The 22836-nt window shown below is 40.7% G+C and overlaps 2 protein-coding genes across 6 annotated transcripts; one reads left to right on the top strand and one right to left on the bottom strand.

Moving 5' to 3' along the window:
- The first annotated feature begins 350 nt into the window (after nt 1-350).
- On the top strand, nt 351-13198 carry kcnc1b (potassium voltage-gated channel, Shaw-related subfamily, member 1b). 2 transcript variants are annotated; one of them, XM_034880342.1, is made up of 4 exons: nt 351-2143; nt 6282-7197; nt 7817-7990; nt 9028-11122. In XM_034880342.1, exons 1-4 carry the CDS (start codon nt 1577-1579, stop codon nt 9165-9167), a joined length of 1797 nt encoding a protein of 598 aa, XP_034736233.1. In that variant the 5' UTR covers nt 351-1576; the 3' UTR covers nt 9168-11122. The 2 variants fall into 2 exon arrangements, with proteins under 2 accessions (XP_034736233.1, XP_034736234.1); XM_034880343.1 differs by lacking the exon at nt 9028-11122 and adding an exon at nt 11608-13198 and having other exon boundaries at nt 355-2143.
- sergef (secretion regulating guanine nucleotide exchange factor) lies at nt 11926-22293 on the bottom strand. Of its 4 annotated transcripts, XR_004657741.1 has the most exons (12): nt 22146-22293; nt 21749-21887; nt 21058-21210; nt 19868-19962; nt 19594-19654; nt 19398-19511; nt 19214-19276; nt 18402-18560; nt 18149-18315; nt 16810-16846; nt 15619-15797; nt 11926-14323 (listed from the first exon to the last, which is right to left on the bottom strand). XR_004657741.1 is itself a non-coding variant. In XM_034880349.1 (11 exons), exons 1-11 carry the CDS (start codon nt 22290-22292, stop codon nt 14130-14132), a joined length of 1329 nt encoding a protein of 442 aa, XP_034736240.1. In that variant the 5' UTR covers nt 22293; the 3' UTR covers nt 11926-14129. The 4 variants fall into 4 exon arrangements, 3 of the variants coding, with proteins under 3 accessions (XP_034736240.1, XP_034736241.1, XP_034736242.1); XM_034880349.1 differs by lacking the exon at nt 15619-15797; XM_034880351.1 differs by lacking the exons at nt 11926-14323; nt 15619-15797 and adding an exon at nt 14791-15230.
- Between the last annotated feature and the right edge of the window lie 543 nt (nt 22294-22836).

Below are 22836 nucleotides of genomic sequence, written 5' to 3'. Positions count from 1 at the left end.
ATAATAAATCCGGTTTAGTATAATAGGCCTATACGTTTTATTTTACATGAGAAAATGTACAAAATAAGCTAGAAAATGGCATTGTTAAGAAATCCTTCATCTGCAACGAAAACTAAAAGTTTATGGCCTAATTTTCCACATTCCTAATCAGTTTTTTTTTTTCTTTTGTGGAATTAGTTGGCGTTAATTAACAAACATAGCCTACATACAACATAAAGGGGACCAAGAGTGCACAATGGCTCCCTCTGGTGGTACTGTAATCAAAGGTGGACGCTAATCATAGCCTACAGATCAAGCGCAGCACATGACATCTGCGTAAAAACAATAATAAAAAGTAAATAATTCTTTGTTTCAAAATATCTCAACAGGAAGTGCAGCACACACGCATTGGCTTCAGACCGTCAACAACAGCGTGAATCTAGCCTACACTGTAAATCAGGTAGCTATAAGAAGGTAGATGCTCAGACTCTTTCTGGTGGTTTAGGCTATGGGCGGATCTACGCGTTCATGGCTCCAGGTCACACCTTCTCCAGCCAGCACTGCACGAAGACCAGTCCCTCCTGTTACAGCCGCTAACCGACCATAACACTCCCAGCGACGACGTGAGGAAAAGTGGGCAGCGATGACAATTTCAACAGCTTTAAATTGAGAACTTGACAGCGTGTTTTAACAAACGCAGGGTCCACTGGGCATGCTCCATCTGATCTGAGAGGAGAGCTGGGCACGGTGTGAAAAGCAGGCAGTTTGGGCGTTTTTGAGGAGGTTCGCCCCCCCTAACATCTCCGGCTTTCTTTTTCTTTAACTACGCAGCTCAGAAAACAGCATTTTCCTCCCTTCAGATCGAAGGTGTGTGTTTTCTTCTCAGCCATGCATGAAGGAAAGGGAAAGTTCCTGAGCAGGAGAGCATCTCTGCGCTGAGACAAAGAGCTGCTGCACAGTGTGTCGGTAAACGCAGAGAGGGAGCGGGCTGAGCGTCGGTGTGAAGGAGGTGAGTCTGTAGGCAGCAACAGAGGAGGGAGTGAAAGCAGCGCCCGAGTCTCCATCAGGAGCTGCCGGACAGACGCTGTCCGCTCAGCACCACCGCAGTCACCTTGCTGTGAAAGTCAAAAACCTACTCAGGACTGATCTGATCAATTACCGCAACTTGGGAGTCCAATGAGCTGGATTTATTCTGCTGTTGGGTGGGGGGATTTGTCAGCGTTTGTCCCTTTATCACAGCATCTCGGATTTACAGATGATGTGACGTCCATTCCTAATGTAATTCCATTGGCTGCAATCATTTTGGATTTCGTTTTGATACCCTCCAGTAAGTCTGGCAGCTATAAGCGTTTATGATCGTCCAGTTGCATGACAGGTGCTTGTTGAAAACACAGGGCTTAGAGTGAATGTAGCCTAATGCGTGTCAAGCAGTCACGACTTGGTTGGTGATAAACGACAGGTTGTTTTGTGCACTGCTTCTTTTATGTAGGCCTAATTGTTTCCTCCAGTGTAATCACTGCTGTGCATGGTGCCACGGGGCGCCTAGACTTGCCTTTGCGATGAAGGGAACTTATTGGAGAAATGCCTAAGGGACGCAATGGGCCTGAGCGACGACAAGGATCGCATTGTGATAAACGTGGGAGGGATCAGACATCAGACATACCGCAGCACCCTGCGCACTCTACCTGGCACTCGCTTGTCCTGGTTGGCCGAGCCTGATGCACCCAACCACTTTGACTATGATGCCAAGATCGAGGAATTTTTCTTCGACCGCCACCCTGGCGTGTTTGCACACATCCTCAATTACTACAGGACAGGTAAACTGCACTGCCCGGCTGACGTCTGCGGCCCCCTCTATGAGGAGGAACTGGCCTTCTGGGGCATTGATGAGACAGACGTGGAGCCATGCTGCTGGATGACCTATCGTCAGCACCGGGAGGCAGAGGAGGCCCTTGATAGTTTCGGCGGGGGGGGGCTGTTAGACCTGGTGAACGATGATGCGGAGCCGGATCTGGAGCATGCTGCCGAGGATGATGTGGATGAAATGACAAGGAGGCTGGCGCAGGGAGACACTCATGATGCCAGGAGTGGAAGCCTGTGGAGCCGGTGGCAGAAACATGTCTGGGCTCTGTTTGAGGACCCTTACTCCACTAAATATGCAAGGGTGAGTTGCTTTTAAGTCTAAGATGTTTAAACTTATTATAGAGATGTATCTGCACACTTTGATCTAACAGACCTTCCTGAGAGCATAGCTACATGATTCAACAATGGACAGGCAGGTAAAAATACCAACACGTGTGCACATCCTGGTGGAAGAAGCTCTACCTCTTGGGAATTGTAGTACTGGATTGAGTACCATGAGGTGTACAAATGGAAGCCACACTTATAAAATCCAAAATCCAAAAAGGGGTGGAACACAGGAAAGAAACATATACAACCGGAAAGCACCTTATGCAATTTCCGCACATAGCAAATAGGGCTTTGAGAAGGATCAGGCTTGAGCCATCATTGATCAGAGATTCATTAATCAGAGAGAAAGACAAGCATCTCACAACAACAAAAAAGATTAAATGGCATTGGAGGGGTATCAGTCAAAGGCCATCATAAACCATAGCCCCAAGTTCTACATAGAACTTAAGAAAACATCTTGGCCTACAGCATAACATGATAAATCCTTGTTGAGGCCCGTAGACTGATATTAAAGTGTCAATCCAAAAAAACACTTTGTTTGTCACATCTTTTGTTTCATATCTCCCCCTCTTGGCAATTCAACATGTTAAAGTCTAAGATGTTTGCTGTGGTTTTATTCTTCTTAATTAACTTATCTGAAACCTCATTAGTAATAATTGTTGGTAAAATTTCAGCTAAAAGCAAACAACATGTTTCATTGCTGTTATGAAAAGCTGCATTAACAGAAATGTAGTTGTAAATGTGGCTGCCTTTCCTTCTGATGGTAAAACAAAGATGGATGGCTATGGGGGGTGTAAAGAGGCTTTTGATTGCCTTGAAATTGCCCTCCCAGGGGTCTCCACAGCAGGGACGTGACTGTAAAAAAAATCAACCAACAAATCTAAAAAAATCAAACACTTCTTCTTTCAAAATCATTTACATGCAAAGCATTACTGCCATCCTCTAGCATCCGGCAGAAAGAACAAGTGATTATGGCTCTCACTTCAGTCTCTGGATTGATATTTTCACAAGAATCCATAAGCAAGCTGGCTCTTTGGTTTAATAGGTCAGATACACATAGGAAACCAGATCTTTGGCACTATCAGGATTTTAGTGGCAGACCTCCAGACAAAATTTGGGTTGCTGTTTGAGGTGACATTTTCGGTCTTTTTATGGGCACTTTTCCATCTGGGCGTAATGCCTCTTAATGGTGACAATGACATGACTTTACACCTTCTGATTTGTTCTTTTTTGACCACTGCCCCCTACAAAGACCGCTGTGCTGCCCGCTGGTTTAGCAGCTGTAACACTGATCGTGTAATTAGTTACCAGGCCCCATCCAGCAAGTGTAAACTGTATTGACATGTTCTCGCTCTTACAGCAAGCATTAGTGAAAGTGGTTTAACCAACACACATGCACACTTCTTTCAAATTTCATCTTCCGCATGCAGGGACATTTCCCAAAACAGAAAACTCCTCAGATGTGTCCCACATTTAGCAGTGAGAAAGACAAAGCACAGAGCGAAGATTGACAGAGCTCCACCAAGACTGGCAAGAAGATTAATTAGATGTGAGCATCACAGTTAATTACAGACTCTATTCACAGTGGATACATCAGAGGAACCCCTTGTCAATGCATAGCACTGTAGATCCAGCCAATAAGGAGCAAACAATCTTTGCCTGTCCTCCTCTCTCCAGGCTGAGGCCACACTGTTGCTAACTGTCACACATGTAAATTACTGAAAGGCAGTCTGATTAGATGCAGTGTTTGTTTAACAGTTTGAAGGGTGGGATGTTCAGAGCGCTGAGAAAGTAGCTTGCAAGAACAAGGCCTCATTGCACTAAAGCACGCTGGCGGTGATGGTGATGGTTCTTTACCAATTCCCTTGCTAATGGACGTTCATACACGGGACAAAATGACAAGAGCACCTGCTAATTACGATTATTTTTATTACTCATGATTAATTGAATAAGGAAAAATGCCCATCACAATTTTTTAAATCTCCTGTTGACAAATTCAAATTGTTTTTTTGTCCATCCAAATATCCAAAAGCCAAAAAGATTCAGTTTACAATTATAGAAAACTAAGAAAATCTGCAAGAATGATCAATTTATTACATACAGACAGTTGACAAAATTGTTGTTAATTAATCATTTGTTGAACTAATCTATGGAGTTATCGTTTCAGCTCCACTGTCAATTACCTAAAATATCTCTTCATACTGATATGAAAGAAATGGGCTGTGTGTAATCAAACTGTTTTAGGTGATTTAGTTAAACTTATTCAGGAATGTGCACAATTTAAATTTAGACAAGTAACTCTCAAAAGTTATTAATTAATGAAATAAGCACAAAGCAGCTGGCAATAAATCTGTTGGGACCCCTGATTGCTGGGAGCCCCAGGGCCGTAACCTCGCTTTGCCCAGTAAGTAATCCAGCCTTTGTTGTTGATTCCAATCTGTTATCTTTTGCCTTATAATTTTCAGTGTGGTTGAATTGGATTGGATTATATCCTAGGATGTATTTGTTATTTTTTACAGTTCTACTGTAGAGGGGGTGGACAAAACAACTAAATTATGTAATCCAATAAACATTACATACACTGTACAAATGCCTCAGAAAATGCTGAACATTAGCTTTACAAAGGGACATTTTGCATCTGATTGCATTAAAATGCAGTGTTCTTTTAATCCACACTCTATTTTTATGTTGAATTTAAAACATTCTGTACTGAATTTAAAGAGAATTTAAAAAACCACAAAGCAATTCACATGCCATATTAAAGTGTGTAAATTGCAATGAGTCTCCATCTTCATCCAAAGTTATGTGTGTCCTCTTTGCTCAGTGTGAGTCTTCTCTCTAAAGAGAGGACAGCCCTGCTGACAGAACAGGAGTTGGTGTGCTGTTGTCTCTGCTAACGCACAGTTTCCCTCCAGACTGCCACAGTAACATAGATAAGAAGCAGACATTTAGACGCAGCAGTGATTTCCTCAGCGCAATGCAATGATCTGCCAGTGATGAGATGTTATGATGAGGGCCTGTTTCCCATCTTGTGCTGCATGCCTGCCTTACTGACAAACTGTGAATAGACCTAACTCTGACTAAGATGGTGTGTTTCAGTGAACTAAATATTTAAGATGCCCTCATGCCTAGACATGCTCCGCTCCAACTAACCTCCTCCCTGATGCTACACCTTCCTGCTACTTAACAAGTTTGAGCAGCACTACAGAACCCCACTTACTGTTATAAAGACATCTTCAAGCATGAACAAACAGCTATTGATATTTTTTTTGTTATTCACAGTATGATTAAGTTCCCACTATTCATGTCTGAATCTTTGTCCACCACCTCTGATCTATTGGCCTCCGGTTTCCATTGGAGATATAATAGTGTTTCACCATTCTAACTACAGCAAACAAATTCTGTAAACCAGTACAGTATCATCAGAGCAGGATATCATTAGGACAGGGTTGCAATCAACACTCAGTTAAGAAAACTGTATCCGTCACACCCATGTAGTATGCATCAGACATTTCAGGGCCTAAATGTGATGAAATTGGATTATTTAATCAATACATAATGAAAGATAGAGTAGACATTGGCCATTAAGGTAAATATAGGTTTCTCATACACATCTGTTATCAACTCAGCGAGCCTCTCAGCTCACTAACATTCCCCAGAGTTGATTGTCATGGATAGTATGACCTTGAATAGGGAAAAGCCCCAGCTAATTTCAGTACTGTGGTTTAATGCGTATCCTGCTGCTGGCTCTTAGTAATTCTAATGTAGCATATCCTTGAAAATGCCATGACCTTGGAGATACAGCAGTGGGAAGAGAAGCGAGAACGGCCGGCTCCTATTGATTGTCACTTTTACAGTGACGCTTTTGAATCAAGACAAATGGAAAGTGAGAAAGGGGGGAGTGAGAGAGTGTGTCAATGCCACTGTCACTGTCAAACCAGACGGCACTGTCTCTGATAATAGATTGAATTGCATTGTGGGGTACTAACATTGGCGGCTGGGTGTTGAGCTTGATTACATTGCATGAATTACTGTGCTCCTCTCTGTCCTTCTTCCCCCTCCTCTCTCCCCTCTATTTTTGCTACTGCACCCGATATATATTTCCTGCTCAGTGGGTTGCTCTGGCCTCGCTGTTCTTCATTCTGGTGTCCATCACTACCTTCTGTCTGGAGACCCACGAGGCCTTCAACCCCATCATCAACCGCACCGAGGTGGATGTGGTGGACAACGTCACAGTGGTGCGCACCTACCAGGAGACTGAGACTGCGCTCTACCTCACCTACATTGAAGGCGTGTGTGTGGTATGGTTCACTTTTGAATTTCTAATGCGAATAACTTTCTGCCCGAATAAATGTGACTTCATTCGCAACGCCCTGAACATCATCGACTTTGTGGCCATCCTGCCTTTCTACCTGGAGGTTGGCCTCAGTGGGCTCTCCTCCAAGGCAGCTAAGGATGTGCTGGGTTTTCTGAGGGTTGTCCGCTTTGTGCGGATCCTGCGTATCTTCAAGCTGACCCGTCACTTTGTGGGACTGAGGGTGCTGGGCCACACATTGAGGGCCAGCACCAACGAGTTCCTGCTTCTCATCATCTTCCTCGCCCTCGGTGTCCTCATCTTTGCTACTATGATCTACTACGCTGAACGGATTGGAGCTAACCCCAACGACCCTCGAGCCAGTGAGCACACACACTTCAAGAACATCCCGATTGGATTCTGGTGGGCTGTGGTGACCATGACGACCCTCGGCTATGGAGACATGTACCCTCAGACCACCTCTGGTATGCTGGTCGGAGCCCTGTGCGCCCTGGCAGGTGTGCTGACCATTGCCATGCCTGTCCCTGTGATTGTCAACAACTTTGGAATGTATTACTCTCTGGCCATGGCAAAACAGAAACTACCAAAGAAAAAGAATAGGCACATCCCTCGGGCACCCCAACCAGGTTCTCCAAACTTCTGTAAGTCAAGCATGAGCTCCCAACAACCGAGCCCCATACCCCATGACGACGTTTTCGAGATAAAGTTTCAAGGTAAGAAAGATTATTTATAGTCTGATAAACTGTTGTCTCATCACTTCTCTGTACTCCTGAAGCAGCCACATCAACAGCGTTTTCATTGTTTCTCTGTTCCCACACGTTAATCAGCAATTGTTTCAGATTAAACAAATGTGTTTCCCACTGAAAACAATCAATAACATGTGTGATGAAAAGCACGTTTTACTCTGAATAGGAGAATAGAGGTTTTGAGGCAGTGAGTAATCTTAAGCTTATTGATTTTGCACTTCTTAATGGAGTGATTCACTCCTCCTCTCTCTTTAGTCTTACTGAGAGTCTGTAATAATCATGTATTTGTGATGTTAAGAACATGCAAATAGACGCAGGAGTCACTTGATTTCCTCTTGAATTACTTTTGCGGCACTAGAGCAAAGATTAAGTGACCAGTTTGTGCTCAAAAAACAACAGTGCACAAAGCTAACATTAGACAGCAGCCAAACCGTATTATTGCACTTGTGTTATTACCCTGTGTGCATCTAGGTAGTGAAAACTACCTAGGACGTGAAAACTGAAGATAGATTAATAATGTGGCACTTAAATTCTGATAAAAGCTGGTATTTGAAACCATATTTTGTCTTTGTTATTTTCTTATAAGATTCCAAGCTGAATGGTGAAGCAGCTAACGCAGCGCTGGCCAACGAAGATTGCCCTCATATAGACCAGGCCATATCTCCAGAGGAAATCTTCAGTCCCAGCGAGAGAGAGCGACCCTGCTTCCTAGTCACCACTGCTGAACGCCCCAACCACACAGGGGGCAGAGTGAGGAGGGGTACGTACAGTAACAGCCAATCACAGGCCCCTGTAAGACACTGACACCCTGTAGACGGTAGAGACAGAACATCCTCTTTTTTCCCTCTTCGCTGAGTGTTATGCCTCAGTTTTTCACAGGCACACAACACACACACACACACACACACACACAAACCTCTTATAACACTCTTTCTTTAAAGACAACTGCTTCTCCTCAATCATCCCTTTGGGATTTGTATATATTTCACGTCACACTAACATCTGTTAAAGCCAAGCACAATCACCACAAATGTCAATAATAATTGTCTACATCTACATAATATATTTTTTGATACCATGAATGATGTAATACCCCTATTTCTTACCAGTAAGGAAGCTATTTTAAGATTTATATGGTCTAGAATGTGTTGTTGATATAAATGTGCTATGTGTGTACCACGTATGTATTCGTGTTCTAATGATAAATACCATGCAGGACCCTGACTTAGGAGTACATTTCTCTTGACCACAACGGTGCATGAAGTGTCTTGCTGAGGGGTGCTATCAGTATGGTGAAGGAGCACAACACAAATGGAGTCTAATGTCAAATATTATTATTAATGTTATATAGAGCCAAATTCTAATTTCTACTATTTAATACCAGGGTAAAAGCCTTTGTGTTTGTTTTTATTTATTTAGTATGAATCTACAAATTATTTCTCTAAGAAAGTGACGTTAGTCTATGAGTGCAGCCAGCATATCAACAGTTTATAGTGCACAGTATAAAATTCTACCTGCAGCTGAGAACACATTCCCTGCCTGAGGTGCCTACCTTTTTGAGTCTTTTGTAGTGTTATACTCCAAACCATTCCAGTACCACCCGGTGCATGCTGTTGTATTCCTGATACACTCAATGCATGGAGAATAATCTCTCTCAAAGTCTGTGTTGACCTGTTTCTTTGGAGACAAAAACAAGAAAGCAACAGGGGTAGTATCACCAGTGAGGAACAACCAAAACATTTGTTATGGATTCAGTGCTGCAGTGTACTCAGAACGTTCTCTGTTTTTCAACTGAAGGTTATGAAAAGCCTTGGAGCCTTAACAGCATGTCTGGCATGAGCGGGGATGCCTCTGGAGTGTCCTCAGTGTCCGCCCTGCCCTGCAGCCCACCTTGTCTAATGCAGCACTCACATTCCCCCATCCCATCCATTATGTAGCATGGTTGAGTAGCAGACACAATGCCATTGGAAGGCCAGTCCACACTTCTTACCTGTCAAATTTTGTTTTTACACTTGCCTTCACTCTTGTTTTTTTCATTTTTATTTTATTCTTTTTCTGGAAAACTGTATCTTTACTGTGTCTTATACTCAAGCTTACCCAAGTGTTCTCCTTGGGTGTGTCATCATATCCTAGACTAGAAAACATTGGCAATTGCCACTCTGCATGGGTCACTTCAGTTGCGGACAAAGCGCTGTTCTACTTCTACCACAGGCTACTCCCTCTTTCCCTTTACATCATTGCCTGTTGCTCTGTTGCTTTTGATCTCGCATATTCTTCTGCCAATAACTTTTATCTCATCTGCTTTTTACAATTTTGTGAAAGAAACTTTCATAAGATGTAACCCCTGCTAACAATAAGCTGGACATTACCAATACATGGCTCTGAAACATATCCAAAAGGTACCATTGCCAGCTGTTAAGGGAAATCCTCTTAAGTGCTTTATATGTTGCAAAGTAGAGACGTTATCATTCTGAAAGGGCAATCCTAACAAGGCTCAATGTTATCTGTACCCATTTAAAAAAGAAATTGAACGTGATGTTCAATGCAGTATGAGGATGGTGACAATTCCTATGATATTAGTGATGAATACGTTCAATGTCAACAGAACTAAAACTGTTGTGTTCATTTGCATGCATTGCACGATAAATTATGTTCAACAAGAAGCTAAATGTATCGCAGTACATGTAAGAAAAGAAAATATTTTTTTTTCTTTCAAAAGCTTTGCCATTTTAATGCATTTTGAAACAGCTTTAGAAGAGACTCAGTCATAGCAGAGATTTTTATGTAGCTGCCATTCTTTGCCTTTCCCCAAATTCATATATTTATTTTCTTGTATTCATTTGACTGGGGCCTCCAACTAAAATAGCGTGATTTGACTTGAACAATATGTCATAAAGCCAACCAATGCTGTTATGAGCATAAAAAGTTTTATACAGATATATTTACTGGTAGTTATTAGTTTTTAAACAGTATCCATAGTCTGCAGCAACTTCTATTACTGCTGTGATGCCTAAATTATGGCAAGGCTCATGAATTATAAAACAACGGTGCCTTCATACCTGGTGAGTCCAAGGAAAAGCAAGTAATGAATTGAAATATTATATAAGTGCTCCCAGTGTAGCATCAGTACACTTTATAATGTTTATACCATGCTCATAACAGTGTAAAAAAAGCTTTATTTTATAGGGTGCACCTTGTACTTTTTGCACCACCCTTGTATTCTTAATCACAGTGAATTGGTTATTACTGTTAAATCAGCGAACACATACTAGGATCTAACCCTTAGGGGGATACAGAGCTCCAAGGAGAAAAAATATTAATATATATAACTTTATAGTCCACATCTCAAAAAATGTTTGTATGATAAAGCACAAATTATTAAAGGGGACCAGGCAACTCTACAGAGTCAAAATATATATTAAGAAACTAGAGATGTCACAATGACTACAGCAGTATGTATGTTTATTGATTTAAAACATCAATACTGTTACTGTTAAATGTATTGATGCTGTCCCAATAATTATGCACATTTTTTTTCAGGGCACTTTAACAAATGTTAACCAATCAGAAAAGGGTGATTTCTAGAAGAAGATATAAGTATAGCAACTCATCTACGTTTTGTCTTTATTCTGAATGATCAGAGTTTAACATGTCTCTTGTGGTAATTAATGGACGTCATATATATATTTAAGAAAAAAAAACTTGTATAGACGCAGGTGAATTATATGCTCATGCAAATCAAGTGAAAAAAGTACAATGCGACACAGCATGGGATAGGGGTCTACTTGGGGGAAAGGTAAATGCATGTATTTTCCATTTATGCAACAGCAAAGTATTCAAATAAAATATGTAAATACAAGTCCTTGCATGAAATAAATTTTATACACAACGAGCGTTTAGACTGCGTTTTTATTCAACAGCACATGCATACATACAACTTTCCTTTCACACTGGCTCACAGCTAGCGCTGTCAACAGCTGTTTGACCCTCTGTTTACCTATGTCCGGGTCAAAGAGAAAATAACATACAAGGTGACTGTGAGAGCATGACGCAAAATGTACAAACGCATGACAAAGACAAACTACTGTACATCAAACTGTTAAACGCAGCATGACTGGGCATGTTTATTAACCAACTCAGAGTCCAACCTCGGCACACAAACAGTACACCGTTGTCTGATGCCTTGGCTAAGCATGGGAAATACATGGTAAACCTGTCGTTTACCATGAGGAACTAAGGGAGCACATTTTCTTTACTCTCCAAGCTTGTGTCATGTCTCATCTCTCGCAGAGGTATCCATCATCGCCATCATTTCTACCATTATACATAATTTGTGTAATAATTTATTTTTGTTATTGTTTTTTTATATGTTTATAGAGACCCAGCGACAGCACCGGAGCAGACAACCAACAGAGTCAGTTTGTGTTATGAACCATGGTGTCCCAACCACTATGTGTATGACCCATAATGGCCCATCACCCACCTGATAGTGCTGTAAACATTGTTGTGTGTATTACTTAGTCTTTTAAATGGGTGTGTGGGACAGTGACAACCTGTACATCACAAACTCAGCATAGATGTAGCACTGAGGAAGTTTGTTGTCAAGCCTTATGTAGCTCAGTATCTGTGACTGGTTACTGTGTTGTAATTTGTGTGCCTATTTTTGGTGTGTGACAGTGCTGTAAATACGCTGTGTTGTGTGCAGATGTTTTGTGTACCAGTGTTTTTGAATGATCATCAAATATATGTGTGCTTCTTCTATTGAAAGAAAAAGAAATGTTGCTCCGATTTTAATCACCCAGCAAAAAATCTCTCACCTGTCAGCCAGACTTAATAGTTAAATACAAATCGATAACTTTGCACTGTCATTAGACCTTTGCACCGTTTTGCACCTTTAAAATTCCTTTGATATGTTTTTAGGCATAAGAGAGATAACATCCACACAAAAAATGTAAAAAATGTAATTCAAAAAAAAATTAAGGAAACACCACTCTTACCTTAACTCTTACTTAATGAGGCATTCAAATGGCAAATTGTGCCGTCAAGAGTAAATAACTGTTTGATGATTCAAATCTTAAATGAGGGTATTCAGAAAGGAATACTAGATTTTTAACATTCATTAAATGTATATATCTTTATATGTAGCTACACTTTGATTAATAAAGACAGCTTATATATACAATTGACATTGACTCATATACCAGCTCAGACATTCATAATTATTCTGTGGTACATTTTAATTTCTGCACAATCAAATTGGCATAGTATGCAATACTAACCATTGCCAAAATATAACACACATACTGGACAAGTGCCTCTGTTATGCAAATTCTTCTTACCATTCAGGAGTATAGCTTAACCAACATGAATTAATGTACATTTTATTTGACATTAGGCATCAGTCACCAGCCACTGAAAACAAGTCAGTTAGATACTCAAAAAGCACAAGGATACAATAAGGACCCCCACGCGGATCAGTTTCTAAAGGCAAGCAATGAGCATACCTAATTAAAAACCTAGAGGAAGGCCATTGAGTACAGAGAACATCTTGATTTTTGCGTGTATAAGTTAGTGAAAAAGCCTCCACCACCTTTTTACCAAACAACTGCAAACACACTGCCAACAACCTACTGAGATCTGTTAGAGATCAGGTACAGCAGATCTGAATCTGCCAAAAGAGCTGAGCACAAATGGGGGGACAGCGTGCTAATCGTTGTCTGACACAAAACAATAACAGCAGCTGTTTTCAAACAGATCAATAACACAACTAAGAGGCAACTAATGTGCCGTTTAGTGAGAAGTGTGTGTTTTGAACACCTTGCATTTTGTGGTTAGTTATCTCAATAAGGTGTTCAGTGATCGTTTTGATTTGTTTGTTGTTTTGGGATTTTTTGTGTCTTTTTTGACCAATACAGTTCAGGCTTGTACAATAAATAGTGATAAATAAAAGAAAACACAGAAATGATCATTTTCAACGACTGTTGATTTATTTTTCAAACTAATCCAGATATAAGCACATTATTTCAACTTTTATTAATGTATAAATCAGTGATATTGTTTTTTTTATATTTATAATTTGCATAAATCATAAGGATAAAATAAAAACCTTTTTAACCATTGAGTGCTGCCATTTCCTGGCTTCAGACCTGCAGTTGGTCCCTGCATGCTGCACTGCGGCCACTTAAAGCTCATAAATATGTAGGTTGGGTCAAATGCAGTGGTCAAATTTCTCCCAAGAGGGATTAATAAAGTAGAGAGTATGAAAGTGGTGGAAATGAGACAAACAGAAGATCAAAGAATATGAAAGACTGCCAAGAACATAAATAAGTGAGTTGCCGAAGAAAAATGACTGCACTCACTGTCTGTTTAAGTGGTAAATCATGAGATGACCAATGGATTTTTAGTACAAAGTGCAGAGATTGACTACCTTCTGACACTCTGGATCACAGCTATAAAACCGCTGACATGGGAAGATGGAGCTGTAGCACCAGTGTAGCCCATCCCTCACATAATTCTTAGCGGCTTTCTTAGGAAAGACAAACATGGCAGGTGGACCAGGAGCCACAGGCATGGTCATTTCCTGCAAAGTCATTGGCCCCAATCATGTCCATCAAAGTGATGGGCTGGTCAGAGAAATGATGGTCTCCGTTCACATGTAACATAACTCATCCTGTGTGTTTTTATGATGACTACAGTTTAAAGCCTGATATTTTCAAGGAGCTCAAGTAGCCTAATAAAATGTGAAAGTTACAGTATATTCAAAGACACTTAGAATACTCATGTGAGCTTTGCAATGCACCAAAAAGAACCCTAAATCAGTGAGAATTTGTTAATTCACAAAGTCATTCTGTTTTTTTGTCTCCGATGGCCTTGTGCTAGATAATGTCCCTGCTCCGATGTTAGTGAGGTGGAGTCACTGCAGCGTTTTGTCTTGAGTCAGTCGTCGCAGCGCACACTGCCATAGAGTGTCCAGCTCCACAGCCAATTAGAAGAGGTTTGAGACCAGAAACGAGCTGTGGCTTCAATAAGTTGCTCTGTGAACCGTCTCCACACATTCCATGTTCGTTCCAGCCCCAGGAGAGAAGACAACCCCCTGAAAACGAGAGGGGTCATGGGTCAGTGGAGCTGACAGGAGAGAGGGACGGGGCTGCAGCACAGTACAATTTAGCCTAAAATTAGTAGCCTTAAGAAAAAAGGCTGGGGACAAAAAATCTCTCTCTCACTCACTCACTCACTCACTCACACACACACACACACACACACACACACACACACACACACACACACACACACACACACACACACACACACACACACACACACACACACACACACACACACACACACACACACACACACACCTCCCTGCTCTTCACAGCTGGTGAGCTTGTTGGTGGGTGTGGTCAGGTCTGCATCACAGAGGAGACACGTGCCATGGCAACACAGTTACCTAATAGGCTCCATTGCCATGGCAACAGAAGCGAGCTTGCTTTCTCAAGGGTAACACATCTTCAAGCTCTCCCCATCCTGCTGTCGTGTGTCTTTCATACCATTTTTTTAATTTCTTTCATCGGGGGGTTTCTTTGCCTTTCTGCGTTTTCGGCACATCTCAAAAAAATTGGCACCATTAAGGTATGGATTCACCAAGTGACACATATGCTTTCGCCAGTCAGTAGACCGAGATGTCATGCCAGCCATTTATGTCAGTGTGACATTTTGCCGGAAATGGCTTATACATTACAAACACACGTTTCTCCGTCTTTAAGATACTACATGTATTTCTAACTGGACTGTATGTGTTTCCATCTTTGATTAAGTATATTCAGTAAATATCCGTAAATAATATTTTTTTTCATTACTATTAGTTAGCTTAATGTCTTGACATGTTTTGTTCATTGGGGGGAAAAGCCTTGTTTTGAGGCCGTGCTTAATTCATGGACTTACTGACAGGAGTACAGCACATCAGTGTTTCCATGGCAACAAAGTGCCTGCACAATATTCTGCACAACAAAAGGATAGAAATGAAGACACTAGAGCAAAAAGCCATTTCCTTGTAAACAAATCCTGTCACTTGGTTTAAAATCTTACACCTAATTAAAAATACCCCAGTGACACAATATGTCGGACTTATACCATACTACACGTACTATACAAGTTAAAACGGGATCTAATGTAAGGTGTTTGTCCCCATGCATTCCTGTTCAAAATGTCCACATTAACACACATCTTTTCTCAGATTGGATGAGCTGTGCCCACAGCGTCTTTGGACTATTTTCCACGTCTGACCATGATAAAATTCATTTATGAGGAGTACTTTCCCAGGTTGAAATGTGCAACAGATATCACAAGTAGCATGCAATGCTCTCGGTTCCTTTCCATGTGACCTACTTCAGCACCAGAAATAGCAGTACTCAGGTCTCTGCTTCCAATCCTGTTTTGTCATTTCATTTTTTCCTGCCACTGCGCTCCAGACAGGAGGAAAGGAGGACAGCATGGCACAAGAGTGAGGTGCGGGAGGTTCACATGAACTCTCCATTTACTGGTTCTGCTTTCTCATCACTGAACTTCTAAAATAACAGAGCAGTGCTTTGTGAGAACTGCCATCACGACGGACACTCAGCATTAACAATTTCCCTTAATTATAATGGCATTTTTAGTTAACTATGTAAATTGGTCAGAACAGTACAAGTGGCCATTTGCTTGTAGAAATACCAGCAAGGCCAGCACGTCCTCTTTAATGAAACCCTGTGCTTTTGCTTAGTGTTCATCCGCGGTTTATAAATTCATGCCGATGTAAAAATAAAAAGTGGGTCAGTGTTCAAAATTTAATGCAGAAGATTTTACTTCCAAAATGTTTGTGCCTACGGGAAAGCAAGAGACTTTTGGAAAGCCTGAAAGGAATAAAAGCATATCTATTCTCCTTGTAAATCTGACAAGGACCCACAAACACTCAATATGTCTGTGTTTGTTTAGTATTATAAACGGATGTGTGTAGCTGCAATGTCTATGTTCTGTTCTTTTGTGGGCAAAGGGAGACTGCTCTCCAAACAATCTGGAACTGGAACAACATGTCTGCAAATGTGTGTGTGGTTAATTCTGCCCTTTTGCAGGCTTGTATGGGTAATTGCTTCTGTCAATGATACTCATCTAGCCATGCTGTAATTACTTCCTGATGCAAAGGTCACAGAGCAATGAGCTGACCTCAGAAATTCTCTGCAGCATTACCAGAAGGATTAATATTTCACACTCATGTTTAACTGAAATGTATTAGACGTCTCCCTTACTTGTTCTTTGAGGCAATGTGTATTCCCTATTCTTTTTAAGAGCCAGAGTCATGTCACACCAAAGGTTTCTTGTTTCAGGCACATTCAGTTACCACTACTGAATTCAAAACTGCAAGTTTAGGCTATTTTTGCTTCGATTTTCAGAAACTGCTTATCCTTGATGTATCTTTCCAGTGCAGTTGTGTTTCATTTTAGATGTTTATGTTTATCAATATTACAGGTTCTAATACAAGAAAACAAAGCAGTTTTTGAAAATAACATGCAAAAAGAAAATGAGAAGAGAGAATACACTCACCTACAATGGCATGGTTATGTTCAGATCCGCATGCAATCTGTAGAGAAAAGGATTTTGAAAAGTGTTTAAAATGTGTGTTAAATGCAGGCAGACAACTTTAAGACTGTTATAGCAACACTTTCTTATGCCAACATAGATACTAAGATACTTTGTAACCAAATATAATGTATTTAACCTTTTATTCAAAACTGCATACAACATCAGTTTTTTCAATATAAAAGACCTCATTCATCATACATTGTCAGATGGCAGAGCAGAAAACTAGAACAGAAAAGCCAACTCATTCATAAAAGCTAGAACACACTGAAGGAGTTAATGCAACTCAGGACGGCTGTGTGTGCCTGCCTTTGATGACCAAAAGCTTTTTTTCACAGTCCTCTCCTTCATAAGGAGTTTAAATTCTGATCCAGAAACCTACAAAGCTTAACAAGAGTAAAAACACAAGACAGAGCTCTCATTTACTAGCAATAAAAGTCATTGAATTATGTAACCTTGCTAATACAGTTTAAACTGCTTTGATAGAGCAAGGTTTTTGATAAAGCACACAGCTGCGACAAGCCAGGACTGGAAAGACACCAACTGATTTCTGAACCACTGTCAGGTATTATTTGTAACTCCAGTAATGTTTATAGGCCTCATAAAAGGGGACAGTTTAACAAATATTGACTCTGTGGGTGTATATGGACAGTGTTAGGAGGACTAACAGAGTAGGCTGGGTTGAGAGATTCATAAGCACAACAACCAATCCATCTTGCCTTTAGCTGTACATACACAAGGTGACTATGCCTTGACATATGCAGTGCTGCTGAAATGATCCTGTGTGCAGTGGAAGAACGACCCAGAGATTGCCTATGCCTGTCCCTGACATCAACTTTATTGGCGACAATCTCCTACAATACAGCTGCCATTTAGACTTCAGGTTAACTGCTGCAATCCCACGATGCTCTCACATAATTGCCCTCATGGGAGAAGAGATCTCTGCCTTGACTAAATCTAAGTGGTCCTCTGGCAGTATGTGTGAACTCTAAACGATAGAGGTAGTGATGCAAATCATTAAGAAGCTCCTCTTAGTGGGCTTGGCTCTCATTCAGTCCCTGCTTTACCTCACACAAAACAACTCTCAGCTACCTATTTTGTTTGTGGTTGTCTGCTGCCCTCTGCTGCCCCCTGCCGCTGTGACACAGACATTTACTGCTAAAACACGAAGGCGATGGCCACAACAATAAGATTCAATACAGTAAATAATTTATCTAAAACACACTACTACATGTATGAACGTTTGTCATATGCCTTATAGGTTTTTCAGTCTGCAGATTTTTCAAACACTGATAAGTCTGACCTGTGTCGCTCCACGAAGGACATTAACTTCTGCAGGAAGGCAAGCCTCCTGGTTTCCACCGTCAGCTGAAGGAGCAGTCGGTTGCAGCTCTGGGTTCTGACTGGTTGATGTTTGTCGGCCCAGCTGTCCATAATCTCCTCTGCCCCATGTGAACACTCTCCCACTCTCTGAAATAGATGACGGCCTTGTTCAGATATGGCTACTGTCCTTTAAATCCTGTTAAAACTGATGACATATCAGTGTTATGTTTCACCTGTTTGAGCAACAATGTGCGTCCAGCCGCTCCACACACTCATAACTTTCTCTCCACCCAGCATTGAGCGCTTCACAAGAGTGGGAGAGGACAGGAAGGGCTCTGTGGTGGTCAGCTGGCCATGCTTGTTGCTTCCCCACAGAAACAAATCACCATCTCCTGCACACCCGACAGGAGTGACATTATTCTTAATTCAGCAGAGGCAGCAACAGAAAGAAAGAGCAGTAATTGAGTGTTGTTAGTCAACTAATTACAGGACAGGAGGGAGACCAGACATGATGTACAAACATTAAGTTAAAGACAGAGAAGCAGCAGCACAAAAGGCTTTGCATATCTGCTTTCAAATTATAGCCTCGCTTATGTCCATCCAGTGAAGTTACACACTTCTAAAGCATAAAAAACTGTTAATGAACAACAACTTTGGTTTGTTTGCACTATTAAAGGCTGCAAATCAATCTGTGTGCTCCAGTCCTTTTTTTCCTGTTGGAAGTTTGTTGTCCTACATCTGAGAAGAACCCTTCTTTTATCTAAACTTGAACGGTTTGTTAGAAAGAAGGTGTCAGCCTTGTAAGCCATTTCCTATCGTTTTGGGTGAAAACATCTTGCTGGGATGCCTACATCCAAAATCAAGCTTTTTCTTTAATTTGGGCCTATAAATTAAGTGAATCTGCTGCCTTGTTTGGAGCTCACACACATTTCCAACATGCAATTCTTTTAATTTCAGGCTGATAGGAATGTTTTTCTCAATCAGAGGCTCATATTAGTGTTAACTAAACCAAATGTAACATGAACTGTGTATGCCGTTGACATACCTGTAAGGCACACACAGTGTGCTGAGCCTGCAGCTACCATGTGTGAGGTCTTATGATCCAGACCTGCAACATATGCACAAGTATGTGATCACTTGTATCAATCATCAGTGGCATTGCAAATTACGGAATGCCTTTAAACTTTCTTTTCTGTTACTTTTTCTAATTAGTACAGAGTTCCACTTACCTGGTACGAGAGAGGGTACCGTAGAGCTGAGGTGTGATGGGACAGCGCGGAGACTGAGTGCTCTCTTAGCGTGATTAAAAAGCCCCCTTCCCCACTGATATACACACCCTGAGACTGAGGGCAGAACAGAAAATTAGGATTTGTGGATTGAATGCTAAATAAAAACACACTAATGACGTTTTTGGTGCAAACTTACCAGTAACAGCTAGTGAATGTCTGAGTCCTGCTGCTACACTCAACACTGGCTCCTGCAGACTCTGAGAACAAACACAGCACATCTGCTTTAAAGGAACTGATTGTGAGGTGAAGTTGGTTTGTAGCAGTTTTTATGGGGTTGATAAGATAAAAGGTTTGGCAAACATCAGTTTGGTTATATTGTGTTCCTTGAAGAAGTACAATACTTCCCCTATGATATACACAGTTTGAGTCTAAGGACAAAACTGAAAATTACATATTTTTTTTGTGCTCACCTCAACAACCAGTAGATCTGCACAGTGTGTGACTGTTTGTCCAACACCTAGTTGTCCAAATGCATTGGAACCACATGCCAGTACTCGACCGCAATCTTTTGGTGTGACATAAAAAGAAAAGAAAAATCTCTATGTAAAAATCACACTGAAATATTCAACTTTTGGAAAGAAGGTATTTCCAGGCTTCCTTCCTCATTCCAATATTTAACATAAAATCACTGCTATAAATTCTCAAAGCAAAGTAGACAAGATTACAGACTTACAGAAGGTGGGGCCTAAGGGCAAAGCTAGTCTGCATGAAACGCCCTCAAACTATTGCTGGTTTTAGGACAACCCTGATCACTTGGACTGTAAGTCTAATGCTGCATTCGCGTCATATGTCTGTGTTCTTTTTTAGGCACTTCTGTATACACGCCAAGAGGGATACATAGATTTTTTTAAATGTGATGATTTTTATTTAAAAGTTACTGTCCCCAGACAAGTACCAGAAAGCAGTAATTGAAAGAAGATGGGATAATGGACAACAACTTAGAGTTTAGGCAAAAGTGCAGAAAAAAAACATAAACATGTCCAAAAGGAAGAAAAAAATATACATTTTGTATAAATACAAATGATCTAACAAGACATACATATTATAATAAGGCAAAACACATATAGTATAGGCTGTTCATCTACTTTATCACATTACAACTGACCACCTCATGTTTCATGTTCTAAGCCAATAATCCACCTTTAAACATGACTGAGCCTCTGAAAAAGGCTAAGCTTGGTCCAGATGATTTGTCTAGAAAGTGCTTAGCAAACTGAGTAGCAAACTCAGAGTTATAGGTATATTTATTTAAATCGCACATGGAAGTGTGCATAAAAAAATTGTTGCATTGAGATCGAATCGAATCATGAGGTGCCAAGAGATTCCCATGACATGACTGTGGCATAAGTCTGTGAAGACTTTTGCATTTCAATTTCTGTCCTCTCACATTTTTGGCTGCTTTGACATCCAGATTTTCCCTGAAGGATAAATAAAATGCCCATCCTACCCATTATCCAGCCTATTAGGAACACCTGGGGTGGAAGCTTAATCGACGTTCATGAAACTATATAATAGTTTCATGAACGTCGATTAAGCTTCCTTCTAAACATAGTGCAGTGTAAAACAGAGTACCACATGCCCAGTATGAAATGGTTCTCACCACTGAGAAGAAGAGTAAAATCCCAACCACAGGCTACTGCTGTGACCCTCTGGGTCAGGCTGGGGCAGAGTTGAAGAGTTGAGATGTCTACATTGTGACCAAGTCCCAGCTGGCCTCTGTGATTCTGTCCACACACAAACACCTCTCCATTCTCTGCCCAACACAAAATACACCACAAACATAAGAGAACCATGCAGCTGAGTTGGCTATTTATGAAACATTTAGATAAGTCAGTTAGGCCTACTTGGAGCTTGGGAGATTGAAAAGACACTAATAAAAAGAGAAACACTGACTCCAAACCGTAACTTATTTAAATAGTCAATAGATTGAATTTTTGTTGTTTTCCAGTAGCCTTTCAACTAAATGTGATGCTAATTACACTGCTTTTAAGATGAGGAAAAAACTGAAATTAGTGTAGATAGTTTTCTTTCTTTCTCCTACTATTTTGTTGTATGTTTTATTGCTGTATATTTTGGATGTCTGAAACACAGTGGTGTTTTATAATTCCATGTGGAATTGGCTAAATGTTTGTCAAATAACTCACTTTCAACGACATCAACCATTAACCTATTTGGCCTGGAGGGGGCGCACGTGATCTCTGTCGCCTTGTTCAGACTTCACATTGCTGCACACATGTTATGAGGCTTGTATTTGAAGGAATCGTGTTGTTTAGGAGCGAACCGTAACCTACCCGTGATGACCACGGTGTGACCCCCGCCGCCGATGAGAGCACGTATTGCCACGTTTTGTAGAGCAGTGGTGTCAGAGAGCCGGGGCTCTGACAGGTCCTCCACATGTCCCTGTCCTAGCTGCCCGTAGCTGTTGGCTCCCTGACGGACACGACATGAATCACGTTAATACCGTACAGAGCTAGTAATTCCGAGTTAAATCGTTACGACAGTGTGTTTTCGCCGCACTTGTATGTTGGAGCTAGTTGGCTATACTGTTAAGCTAACGTTAGCAAAAGTGCTAAACATTCCCCATTGAAGTGTTCGTCTGCTGGTTGGTGAGTATTTGACATTAAAAAAAAAAAACACGGTCAGACATACACAACTTTAACACTTTAACGGTGAATGAAACCAACTTACCCAAGAGTGTAAACAAAACTCCGGCCGTGAGCTAGTTTCCATGAGTAACGTTACATTATGATTTGCGACACTGCCGTAAAGTATTTTGCCTTGGAACATGGTAAACACATAGCTAGATAAACAGTAAAAGAAACACAGGGTAAACATAACCAGCAATCAGTTCATAAAATGTTATATAGGATTTAGATACAATATATATTTTTTAAGAAAATAGAAAATTCAGAGTCTTGGGGAAATAAATATTCAGACATCTTGCCAAAAAATAAAAAAGGGGGGACATGACCAAAAAATATTTCATTAATCTTCTGGTACTATATGACATCAGTGTCCTCTTTATATCTTTGTAGAAATGTCTTGGAAGGATAATCCATCATTTTAAATGTCCCCCAAAGGATGTTTGGGTTTTTATTCCTCAGAATCTGAATTATTGATTTTAATTTTGTGAGTAGAAAAGAAATGTATGATTTGATAATTTCATATTTTTACTGATACAAATTACCTATAGAAGAACACTCAGTTGCCAGTTTTCAGTCACCTAGCTTAAACTCATTCATAACTTTATTTTATACTCTCAATTATATAAATGGGGTGAACAATATCGGAAATAAGTCTTGGGTCTGTTATGGTTTGGGGTTTTTGTTGGGGTATTTTTCCTGTTTGGCCTTCCCTGGGTTTTTGTCCCGGCTTTGTC

The sequence above is a fragment of the Etheostoma cragini genome, chromosome 8 (genome assembly GCF_013103735.1).
Source record: "Etheostoma cragini isolate CJK2018 chromosome 8, CSU_Ecrag_1.0, whole genome shotgun sequence".
Classification (NCBI taxonomy): Eukaryota; Metazoa; Chordata; class Actinopteri; order Perciformes; family Percidae; genus Etheostoma; species Etheostoma cragini.
Note: the sequence above shows the minus strand (reverse complement) of the source record. Positions and strands in the feature narration are given on the sequence as shown.

What these genes read in the sequence shown, in the direction of transcription:
- kcnc1b (XM_034880342.1), top strand. Translation starts at nt 1,577, where the DNA reads ATGGGCCTGAGCGACGACAAGGATCGCATTGTGATAAACGTGGGAGGG. An exon ending in TTTCGAGATAAAGTTTCAAG is followed by an intron (nt 7,198 to 7,816) that starts GTAAGAAAGATT and finishes TTTTCTTATAAG; the next exon opens with ATTCCAAGCTGAATGGTGAA. An exon ending in AGGGGGCAGAGTGAGGAGGG is followed by an intron (nt 7,991 to 9,027) that starts GTACGTACAGTA and finishes TTTCAACTGAAG; the next exon opens with GTTATGAAAAGCCTTGGAGC.
- sergef (XM_034880349.1), bottom strand. Translation starts at nt 22,292, where the DNA reads ATGTTTACCCTGTGTTTCTTTTACTGTTTATCTAGCTATGTGTTTACC. An exon ending in ACATTCACTAGCTGTTACTG is followed by an intron (nt 19,512 to 19,593) that starts GTAAGTTTGCAC and finishes TTCTGCCCTCAG; the next exon opens with TCTCAGGGTGTGTATATCAG. An exon ending in TCCTTCGTGGAGCGACACAG is followed by an intron (nt 16,847 to 18,148) that starts GTCAGACTTATC and finishes TTTTCTCTACAG; the next exon opens with ATTGCATGCGGATCTGAACA.